This window comes from Mustela putorius, unplaced genomic scaffold (genome assembly GCF_011764305.1).
Source record: "Mustela putorius furo isolate JIRA1106 unplaced genomic scaffold, ASM1176430v1.1 tig00000596_pilon_pilon_pilon, whole genome shotgun sequence".
Classification (NCBI taxonomy): domain Eukaryota; kingdom Metazoa; phylum Chordata; class Mammalia; order Carnivora; family Mustelidae; genus Mustela; species Mustela putorius.
This window is the reverse complement of record NW_025421428.1, coordinates 13,317,122-13,328,518: the sequence shown is the minus strand read 5'-3', so window position 1 is coordinate 13,328,518 and position 11,397 is coordinate 13,317,122. Positions and strand designations below refer to the sequence as shown.

The following is an 11,397-nucleotide window of genomic DNA, read 5'->3' as shown; positions in this document are numbered from 1 at the left end:
GCAACGCGGCGGCCCTAGCGACGCGGTCTCCAGGGAGCGGGCGCGTACTGATGACGCAACGCGGCGGCCCTAGCGACGCGGTCTCCAGGGAGCGGGCGCGTACTGATGACGCGGCGGCGCGCCGGCCCTAGCGACGCGGTCTCCAGGGAGCGGGCCCGCGGCCGGGCGGCATGGACGCGACCACCGCCCCGCACCACATACCCCCGGAAATGCCCCAGTACGGGGAGACGTACCACGTCTTCGAGCTGATGCAGGTGACCGGGGCAGCCCCGTCCTGTCGCGGCACCGGGCGCCGGCCGGGAGCCTCCGTCGCGAGAGCGGGGCGCGCGGCGGCGACCCCGCCGCGGAGGGGCGTCCCACTCCTGTACCGCCGGGCCCCGACGGGTGACTGGGTCGGAGGACGCCCTTGCCCCTAACCTGCGGACCCAGGACGGGGGAAGGGGGCGGGCTACCCGGCCAGCATTGGGTCCCGGCTCCCGCCGGCCGCTCCATGGCCTGGACCAAGTCCCATTCGCTTCTCCGTTCGGCAGCGGTGCAATGCCAGGTTGCAGGAGCTGGTCTTCGGGGGGCCCCTCCCGCACTGACAGTCCCCAGCCTGTCTGCAGTGGTGCTTTCTGAGCTGCGGAATGTCCCGGTTCAAGGTGACATCGCGGTCCCCAGACGGCTGCCTCCCGGGACAGCAGCATTTAGCACGTGGCCCGTCTTCATCAGGGCCAGGAGTTCCCGCCGCTTCCAACCTCTCCTGCTGGGCGTCTGACTCCACTGGGCCCTCTGGCCCTGGGTGCACTTTGGCAAAGCCCCGCTTCTTCTGGTGGCCCTTCGGCACCTCCCAGCAAAGGCTTTCGGGAGCTGCACTGAAAGGTCTGTCCCTCCGACGGTGTGAGGGCCAAAGGGAAGCGGGGGCCCAGTTTCCAGAGCATTTGCTCCTCCAGATACAGACTATCCCCAGAGGGGTCACCCGTGCTCTTTGAGCCTCTGACCCGCACATGTGAGAGCAGAGCTCAGACCATCGCCATGTCTCCAGCAACCACAGGCTTCCTTTGGGAAGTGTTAACTGGCAGAGGGAGGGAGAGAGAGTTCTCTGAAACCAAGCAGCCCGCCTAAGAAAAAGGCCACAGGCAGGCTGAGCAGCTCCCCAGGGGCGCTGTGTCTCCTGCTGGTGGGGTGGAGCAGTCCGCAGGCGCTTTCGCTCCAGGATGTCGAGTCCTTAGTCATCTGTGCGTGCTCCCTCCGTGGGGTTTACACTTTTTATTTTCAAATAATTTCAGACCCAGGGGATGTTAGAAAGATAGTACAGAGTTCTGAGGTACCTTTCCCCAGTGCCGCCTGCAAAGACCATGGAGCCTCACTCCTCGGCATTCACAGTTGTACGAGACAGTTCAGCGGATGGAGTCCTCATCTGGATCTCCTCCGTGTTTACCTGCCCTTCTTACGCTGTTGTGTGTGCACGGTTCTAGGACGTGTTACCACGTGTATCGATTCACAGAACCACCACCACGATCCCACTTTCACGCAGTCGTTTCTTGAAATCAACCCATTGAAAAAGAGTTAACCTGTTTTACTTCCTGCTAAGCAATATCCTTGATATCTGAGGTTCCCTGATACACATTCGATACACAACTGTTTAATAGTGAAATAAAACCACTCCTCGGTGAACCACCTAGAATCATCTCACCCTGTCTCCACAGTGAGAGCCGACTAGAGGCCTGGGCCAGCTGGACCTTCCAGCAGCTGGGGAAGCCAAGGCTTGGGGAAGGGAAGGGACTGGCTGGTGAGGTGCAGAGGGGAGCTAGGACTTCTCATGTCCCTAAAGGAAGCTTCTTACTGCACCAGCGCAGATCCTATTACCTACCCAGTTCTTTCTGTGCCTCTTGTTCTGGAACCGTGCAAGGTGCTTTTCCTTGGAATTAAATGGCCAGACTATCCCAGGACTGTTTAGAGCCCAGGCTGGTAAATATTCTCTCCCACCCCGGAAGGACACGGGTAGCAGTGGTGGCCATGCGCCCCGGCAGACATCGGCTTTGGGCACCTACTGTGAGTGTGCCCAGCACCGGGACAAGGGTGAGGCAATAACGGGGACACACAGGGGCTGCAGGAGCATGTGACAGGATTTATCTAGTGAGTGTGATCAGAAAGGTGTGTTTTCATGGAGACTGGAGGACTCAGGGGGACAAGTGTTCTAAGCTGAGGGAACAGCATTTGCTAAGGCTCTGAGGAGCACACGAACATGGTGCATCACGAGAACTGAGAGAAGGCTAGTCTGGGCAGCACAGATGGACAGAGGGGAGAGTGGGCCCGCCTGTTTGGAGGCTGGGGTGCAGTCCTTCCACGTGTCTGCCTGGCGATACCCTATGGCCCTTCCGTCATGCCTCTGCTCATGGGGACCCAAGCAGATGGCACCTGGAACAGGGGTGGGATCCCAAGTTCAAGGCAGGTTTGGTGGATGTGGTGGAGAAATCAGGCCCCATAGCCCATATTGGTAGCAACCAGGATTCTGGGCGGCCTGAGCCTGAGCCTGGGGATCTGGATGCCCATGCAGCTGTTAACCACCTGGATGTCTGCCCTGTGCCCACAGAACATGCTGGAGCAACTCCTGATCCACCAGCCCAAGGACCCCATCCCATTCATGATCAAGCACTTGCAACAGGACAACGATAATGGTGAGCCATTGGGCCTCCTCCCCCTCCCCCTCCTCCTGCTTGACAGCTACCAACCACTCTGTCCTCTGTGTCTGGGGGCGGGGGCTGGGCAGGGTGGGGAGGGGTTTTGACAACTTGGGGTGGTGGCTGATTGAAAAATGCCTGCATTTCTTTGGGGGGGGGCACAGCTTAAAAATTCTCTTGCCAAGTTATTAAAACGAAAACCTCCAAACAGCCCATGGAATCAATTATTAATGCTTTCGTGGGTCCCATCTGATCTCGCCTGTTGGGTTTAAGCTCTGTGATGACTTCACTTGTCAGGTGTAAATTTGGTTTCTGGGCTACCTGGACAGGCAGCACTTGGGTCTTCCTGATGGTCTCATGACTGGTGCGCTTAGGGAGTGCCAGAGCTCCCCCAGATGCCGGTCCAAGTGCTGGTCGGCCGGACCCAAAGCCAGCGCTCAGGACCAGGGAGCAGAGTGGGGGGCGCTCCATTCCACGGTTGATTTGCCAAGTGGAGGGAGGCTCATTCCCGTCCCGTGTGAGCTGTCGGGGAGAACGGGTGTCTGGGAGCTTTGATGTTTCTTTCATTGGCGCTCTGGCCGCTTTGAAGGAGATACCAGCATACCCGTGAAATTAGCACTTGGCGCAGCTGAACGGGGCAGAGGCCTGAGATGCCCCGTGGTGGGGTTTGCACACCTAAGATGAGAGAGGACGCTGAGCAGTTTAAAAACAGCTGCAAAGAAAGGGTGAGAGGGAGGAGACCCCCGGCCTGCGGGTGCCCTGGGCACAGCTGGCCTTTTCGGTGTGCCCCGCCCCCCAATCCTGACCTGTCTCAGGCTTGGCTTTTGAGCATCAGAGGGGCTGCGCGGGGACCAGGGCCATTTCAGCCACCTAAGCAGAGTGGCTCACCGAGAGCACAGCCGTGCCCGCCTTCCTGAGCCTCTGGTCAGGGAGACTCGAGAATTGGCGTTGGCTGTGAGCCCGTTTGCCCCAGGTGGGTGTGGAGCCAGGAGCACGGAGGGCCGGGAGAACCACTTTCTCAAGCTGTCCACCTGGCCTCCTTGTGTTCCTGGTGGGGTGACTGTGCCCCACAGAGACCTAAGAGGCCTCTGTTCTCTGATGGGCTGTTTATTACCCGGCACAGGGGTGCAAGGTGGCTGCGTTCCTTCCCGGCGGTCCTGCCGCAGATGGCAGTGTCCTGGCTCGTACACCGGCTGTGCTTGGGTACGGGGCTGCAGGTCGGCGGGGTGCCGGCGGGTCCCGGAGCCTGCCTGCGGGGAGGGGCAGCAGGGGCCGCTTCCTCCTGCTCATTTGAAACATTCCGCTTTTGGGTCCGCGTACCGGGGCCCCGTGTGCACCAATGCCGAGCCCCAAACCTCATCAGCGCCCCCACCGGAAGTTCAGGAGCTGAAATTTGAGGCCGGTTCTCACTGTACCTCCGTCGCGCTCCTCTGCGCGCAGACCCAGTCATTGGCCTGCCCGCCTCACCAGCGCCTTCTTGTCGTGGGCTCGGGGCTGGCCTGACCGCCACCTCTGCCGCCTCCCCTCTGCCTTCACCCCCTTCCACCGTCCTCAGCACCCCTCCATCACTCGCGGTCTGCTTGCCGAGGCCACCTGCCTCGGAGCCTTGATTCCTTGTCCACACTACCCCGTCCTGTTGCTCCTCAGCGGGGCGAGGAACGCAGACGCGCCCCGTCTGACTCTGGCCGGGGCCGGCCTCCTACTCTCCTCGAGAGGCTGGACGCAGGGTTTTGGGCCTGATACTCTCCCAGGGAGCAGAGGTATTGGATCCCAGGAACCACGGTTTTGGGGGCTTGATTTGTTCCCACAGCCTCCGCTCCCTCTCCCAGGCCTTAGGCTGGCCGCTCTTCTGAATGTTAGAACATCCTTGCCCTTTCTGCTCGAGTCCCAACCACTAAATGAAGAGCAGAGACGGACACCTGTGGGTTCCCCCTGCTTCCCACACCCAGGCCTCTGCCAACAAGGGAAGCAAAACGTGGGGGAATGAACGGAGGCTGGGCAGAAGAGCTTTCCCGAGTTTTCTTGGAGTGGGGGAAGCCGAGAGCAGTCTAACTCCGCTCTCGTGTGTTCTGGAAGAGGACAGTGGACAAGGGGAGGCCTTCTGACGTCCAGTGAGCATTTCCAGTGCCCTGGGCTGGTGAGTGAGGTGGTCTTGCCTCCTTCCAGCCATGCAGGGGCCTATGTTTACTGGAAGCTGGCGCTCAGCTCTTCTGCTTACTGGGCATGGTGTGGTGTGGGCAGAGGTTCCCGTGGCCGGTGGCTGGTGTAGAGGGAGAGAAGGCTCCAGACTCATCCCGGTGAGCTTGCACAGGAGGCAATGAGGGGAGCCCCCGGCACAGGGCTGGCAGCCCCTTCGCCTCGAGAAAAGCAGATTTAGTACAAAGTGAGCATTTACAGTAGCCCTGGGCAATATTAAAGCAGGTGATGGTGTATATAATGGTATGTTGCGTTTTTTATCAAACGTTTGTCCAAGAAAGCTGTGTATTAGAGCTCCAATACCTAAGGGTTTTCTTGTGAATTTTAAATCATGCTCCTAGTTAAACCTCAAAAGGATCTGTGGATGGAAAGGTTTTTTGATTTCCTTTGAAGTGGTTTGAAGAAGTTGATTACTCCTGGCAGTCAAGCAGCCTTTTATGACACTGTTTATAAATAATTACTCATGAGCAGAGCCAGAGTTCCAAGGTGTTAGATTTTAAGAAACTGAAATTAATCACATAAATGTGTGTGAGAAATTAGGTGGGGAGAAAGGCCGTGGATGTTCCCCTTTTAAAGCATTTTCATAGATGTGTACAATTTGGGTGCCACTTACTAGAGTCCAGAAGGGGAGGGTTTCCTCAGCAGCCTGGGAGCCCCATGACTTTGTGGAGATGGACGCCTGGCTTGGGAGTCAGCTCATTCCCCAAATGTTCTTGTCCCCCAGCTCATTCCCCTTCTCCTCAGGCTCCGCAGGCCCGAGCTTTGAGGAGCTTGAGCAGAGACCTGTGGCTTGAGTCCCAGAGAGGCTTCTGGGCAAAGGGCACGGGAGCCGGACCAGTCCCTCTGCTGCTCCTTTCCCATGGCTCTGGCCCGCAGGATACTGGAAGCTGTGTCCACCGTCTGGGAAGGGCGGGGAGCACCAGCCGAGCCTGCCTTGAAGAGGAATGTGCGTGCAGGGGGTTGCCAAGCTGGAGTGTGGCAACATTAGTCCGGGAGCCTGGGCTTGACGAGATGCCCCTGGTGCTGCCTTGTCCAGAGCCCTCCTGCCCCCGCATCCCTGATTCACATCACCACCAACAGGAAGGATCTGGGGCTTCTAAGAAGCGAGTTCACACATCATCGGGACTATGGACCAGGTTTATAAGTGTTTAGAAACGTAGGAAACAACAGTGCTCTAAAGCAATTAGTTGGGGACACATAAAAACCAAAGAAGCAGTGAGAGCCATGACATGTGTCCAGGCTGTCATGTTCTCGAGGAGAGAGAGAGAGAGCAGTTCCCCGGTCAGGGACGGGCACTGGGGATGGCCGCTTCCTCCGGTCGGTTCCCGTCTAACGCAGTTACCCACGCTCCGTCCTGCTTCGCTCGGCAGCGTCCCTCCCGGCGCCGAGCAAGAACGAGGTGCTCCAGGAGCGAGTCAGTGGGTCATCTGAGCCTCCATGTTTTCCCTGAAAGCGAGAAGGTGCTGTGAATCTGGACAAAAGCCTGGGCGGGTCATCGGTGTGCTGATGATTAAATCATGGCCCAAACTAGCTCCTTCTCTGTGTCCACTTCCGAACTAAAAGGTCATGCATGTCCCTCGTCCCCTGCATAGACAAGGTGCCCTTCTGGTGGCCTGGCAGGAATGGGCTCTGCATGTGGCCATCCGAGGCTCAAATGAGTCGGAGTATACACCGGTTCGTCGTCCTCTTGGCTCAGGGGTCAGGCCCATAGTGGTGAGGGGACAGGTTTGCTTTCCCAATGTCTGTTCCATGTTCTTGGCTCCCACATTTAGGGGTGCAGGGGGTGGAGGGGTGGCTCAGTCCGGTGGTACTCGGAGGAATCCGCATGGATTCATCTGTCCAGACACCACGTTCTGATTCCTGTTTGGACCCAAGAACACATGCCTTCCAGTGCTTTTGCAAGGATGCTGGTCTGGTCATCCAGTGGGCCAACACCGACTCGTTGTCCGGGAGCCGCTTTAGGAATTCTGGGGGCCAACAGCCTTCCCGAGCCTCCAGCCTCCCACTGAAGCAAGCCATTTGCATAGAAATGCCCACATTTGAAAACAAAGACTTTGCCTATCTGGGGTTTTATAAATCTGGCCCATACACTCCAGGCCTTTTCCCATTATTTCCCTCTGTAAAATGATGGGGAATACAATTTGCTAAATAAAAAGGCATAAATATATATGTATGTATATACATATATATATCTAAAAGCTTGGAAGGTGGATTTACATAAAATACAGCTTTATTTGAGAGCGTGTCCCCAAGACAAAGTCCCTGTTTAAAATGCTTTATGGTGTTTGAAATCCCAGTTGTTCTCGATATTTATGAGTTTGGCAAACAAGTTACCGTGTCCATGTCCCCTTGGAGACAGAAAAATAAACCATCTCAGTGATCACTTTCCTCTCTAAACAGAGAGAGTTCGCTCGCTGGTGTGAGCATCTCGGAGCCCCTGCGTTACAAACGACCCTGTCACTGGCAGAAAATGAAATCCGGGGGAGGAAAGAAATGAATGCGTCCGAGCACCGCGGCACCGCCCCCCGCCCCCCCGCCCCCCGAGGTTGCTCTGTCATTGCGGGCGGTGACATTCAAATCTTTCTCTCCCACAGTGCCGAAGATTGTGATATTAGGTCCACCCGCCTCGGGGAAAACAACCATAGTAAGTGAATCATATTAAGTGTCGTAATACCGTAATATCTCATTTACCTGCAGGGCTGGAATGAGGCTGCCCCTCAGCGGGTTTTCAACACCACCGAGCTTTTCTTCCTCCTTCCCCTCTCCTGCTTCTTAACTTACTTTCTCATCACGAGAGGCGGCATGGCGCTGGCAGAAACCCTGGAAAGCACAGGACACGAGGGCATCGCTCCCCGCTCCCCGGCCAGCCAGGGAGGAGCGCTGTCTCAGCCGCTGGGATGTGCCCTCCAGGGCGTTCTCAGGCCGCTGCACACCCTTAGTTTTACATCCTTCGAACACATTTCTTCTAGAAGTGGACCAGAGTCGAGAGACTTTTGACACGGACTTTTGAGAGTCACTCTTAAGGTTTTAATTATGAAAGTTCAGTCCAAAAGGCATGGAAACTGCACCATAGACACTCAGACCCCCGAATCCCAGATTTTACAGAATTTCTCATTTGGCCACATGTGCTTTGAGGATACTCTCTCGACTTTAAAGGTGCAGCAAACACCTCCTCCCACCCCACCGTTCCTTGTCTTTGCTTGGAGACAGCCCCAGTCCTGACGGGTCCGCCTCCTCCTGTCTGCGGTTTTGATCTTAAACCCCGTGTCAGTGCTTGGGACAGTGGCTGCCATCTGAGATGGAACTCTGTCTTCTATTCTTTATTTTTTTTTAAAGATTTTATTTATCTATTTGACACAGAGATAGAGAGGGAACAGGAGCAGGGGAAGTGGGAGAGGGAGATGCAGGCTTCCCTCTGAGCAGGGAGCCCGATGCGGGACTTGATCCCAGGACCCTGAGATTATGACCTGAGCTGAAGGCAGAGGCTTAAGAACTGAGCCACCCAGGCACCCCGAACTCTGTCTTAAAAGCCTGGCTAGTGGACTAAGCGAACTGGTCCTTGCTGAGCTGACACTTTCTTTTCCTGGAGGAGGAACTCGAATGGCTGAGCCTCACCCAAGCCGACCCGCGTCTGCTAAGCTCTGGCATCATTTCTATCCTACTGTCTGTCTGTCTCTCTGTCTGCCCATATGCCCATCCCTCTAGCCTTCTACTTGTTGGTCTATCTGTGGTTTTTCTACTGTGCCCCTCAGGATCAGGCTGCCAGGTTTCACTCCTATCTGCTGTTTCACTGCTAGAAAACTGCTCCCAAGCCTGACAGTCGCAAGCAATAACAGGTGCTTTGGGAGAAGCCGCTTCCAGATTCCCCTCCAGACCTGCCTGATCAGAATCTCCCGGGAAAGGCACCCCCACCCCTGCCCCCGGAGCCTGGAGGAGCCACTACCGGGCTGGTGGCCTCTGCTCTAGACGGGCAGTCTCCCAAGCCATGTTAAGGCTGAGTCAGGTCGCTCAGGGTGAGGGGTCTTCTTTGGCAAAGGGCCTTTGTCTTTGAGACATTCAGCACTCTGGACCCACCATGCTCACCCCGTTCTGACCTCTGGCGAATTTGCTGGGTAGAATTCCGCAGACGCAGATGGCTTTGCTCATCAAGGCCCAACTTGGCTGGGGCAACCCACTTCGCCTCCTGGTGAGGTCAGGGCCCACAGCACGTGGCTGGTGTTTGAGCTACAAGCCTTTTGGTGAATTCGCTGTTCCTGCCTCTGACCGCTACCTGGGGACACACAGACTCTAATTTTGCAGGAAGATGACACACAGTAAAATCCAGACAGAGCCCTAAAAGGCTTTCATCACTGACATCTCCCGGTACAAGCAACAGAGAGAATTAAGGTTCATACTTGCCCTGGGGGACTTCAGGGCCTTCTGACTCCTCCTGATGCTGAAATGGTCATCAGTATAATCTTGGCATTGAGAACATTTTATTGCATTCTTATTCCGGGAAAGGCATTTATCCATATAGAGTATATATAGCCATCAATGGACGAAACACTCATTTGGCTAGACTAGGTCATGTCCCGATCTAAGGAACAGTGAGTGAGTATGATCGTGACCCATATTTAGGTCCTGTCCCTGCATTTCCTGTTGTAAACCTCCTGAGGCCACAGAACTGGGACAGGGATGCCAAGGGAGCTACAGACCTGGCCCGTCCTTCGGTTTTCTAGGGATCACTGGCTGCTGGGAGAACAGACAGCACTGAAGCGGCATTCTTGGGCTGGGAGGGACCTTATGGGCTTGTCCCCCGCTGGTGGCCTCCTTCCCGCCAGAAATCATTATGCTTCCGGCCGTTTCTAGTAGAACGTGGAAGGACCTGGGCATTTGAATGGAGTCCCCCCATTCCAGCTTTCACGACAATGTCCTTGTCTTCTTCCTTTAGGCGATGTGGCTTTGCAAACACCTGAGCACCAATCTTCTCACGATGGAAAACCTGATCGCCAGAGAATTTTCCTCACTGGCTGCAACTGCCAGGAAGCATTATCAGACCACGAAGGTAGGACTGGCCCCGGGGGCCCGGGTGGGGGCGGTGGCAGGCAGGAAGGGGAGAGGGGGTGACAGCTCCCACAGCCCCCCCTCCCCCCACCCCCCTGCTTAGTTTCTGTTTCCTCGTGGATAAAGTGAGGGGGGTGCTGGGCAAAATGAGGTAGAGGCGTGGTGTGACGGCAGGAGGAGACGGTTCTCAAGCAGGGCACATCCTGGTGGGGGTGGAGGCGAGGGCGTTATGGCAGAAAGGGTCACTCCTAGAGTGAGGAGGCCGCTCTGTGCTGATGGAGTGGCCTGCACCTGCTCTTCCCAGGGTCAGCCCCACGGCGCCAAGGCCCAGGGGCAGGGGCTTCGTCCACAGATGATGGCGCGCCCCCATCTGGACGGACGGGCAGGGGGAGTAAAGGCAGTCGTCCGGAGGTCTCTGCCCTGGGAGGACCAGCACGCTGTACCTCTGGGTTTCCTCCTGCGGCCCTGGCGCTGTGGGGCGCTCTGCGGCACCCGGGTCGCCCTGCGGCCCTGGCGCTGTGGGGAGCTCTGTGGCACCCGGGTCGCCCTCCCTGTCCTCTCTCCGTCTCGCTCACACACAGCTGCGGGAGGCACCCCGGGGCACTCAGGCTTCTGTTCCTAAAATCTCCCCAACCACATATTTGAACCCTTTTATTCTGAATGGAAAGTACAGAACTTGGTTATGTTGTTTCCTTCCATACAAATAGGAACTTTGAAATGTTTCTTCAAAATCCTCTCTGGACTATGGGCAGATCTCTTAGGCCTTTTGAGCGGCCATCACAAAGCACCACAGCCCGGGTGGCTTGGCAGCTAGGGATTGATTTGTCCCAGTTCTGGGGTCTGGGGTTCGAGGTCATGCTGCCAGCAGAGGCCGTGTCCCGAGAGGGCTGTCTCTCCCTGTGTCCTCACACGGTGCAGAGGGCAAAGGAGCTCCCCGGGGTGTCTTGTTTCAGGGCAGTAATCCCATTCACGAGGGCCCCACTCTTACGACTGAATCACCTCCCCGAGTCCCCCCAGCCCAACACGGTCACCTCAAGGCCCCCCTACTCCCTGGCTCTGGCTTGTGGGAATCGGTGTGCTTAATGGGGGGGGGCGGTGGACACTGGCATTTGGGGGTAGAAACATGGTTGTAGAAAGAAAGCGGTTCTCTTTTTCAGATAGCTTTTCAGGGTAGGGGAGGTAAGTTTATTTCTAGGATAAAGATGCTTTTATCTGGTTTATCAAATTCAACAGCGGAGAGGATTTTAAAGAAATTCCTCCTGGGTTTCGTTGCGCTAATTATCGGCATATTTCAGACCACATCGCCGTGCTTTCAAGGGTGTCTGGTTGGGGTTCTGCGGTTCAGAAGCACGGGGGAGGGAAGATGAAAGACAAGGCCATCAGGACCGATCAAGGAGTAAAAAATCCTGAAGGGCCAGCACCGTGTGCGTCGGGCAGCTGCGCGTGGCCTGGCCACAGGTGGCCGTCGCCAGGCATGGCCTCTCCTTAAGGGTCG

General features: G+C 56.4%; 1 protein-coding gene across 2 annotated transcripts in view; it reads left to right on the top strand.

Annotated features, from left to right (window-relative positions):
- Positions 1-31: 31 nt before the first annotated feature.
- Positions 32-11,397, top strand: part of AK8 (adenylate kinase 8) — a 115,200-nt gene continuing 103,834 nt past the window's right edge. Inside the window, exons 1-4 of one of the 2 annotated variants that reach the window (XM_004757060.3) lie at positions 32-254; positions 2,576-2,660; positions 7,454-7,503; positions 9,790-9,903. In XM_004757060.3, coding sequence (XP_004757117.2) covers positions 171-254; positions 2,576-2,660; positions 7,454-7,503; positions 9,790-9,903 — 333 coding nt within the window. In that variant the 5' untranslated portion in view covers positions 32-170. Of the gene's footprint in view, positions 255-573; positions 862-2,575; positions 2,661-7,453; positions 7,504-9,789; positions 9,904-11,397 lie in introns of those variants that run through there. The other variant, XM_013058598.2, reaches the window with a different exon arrangement.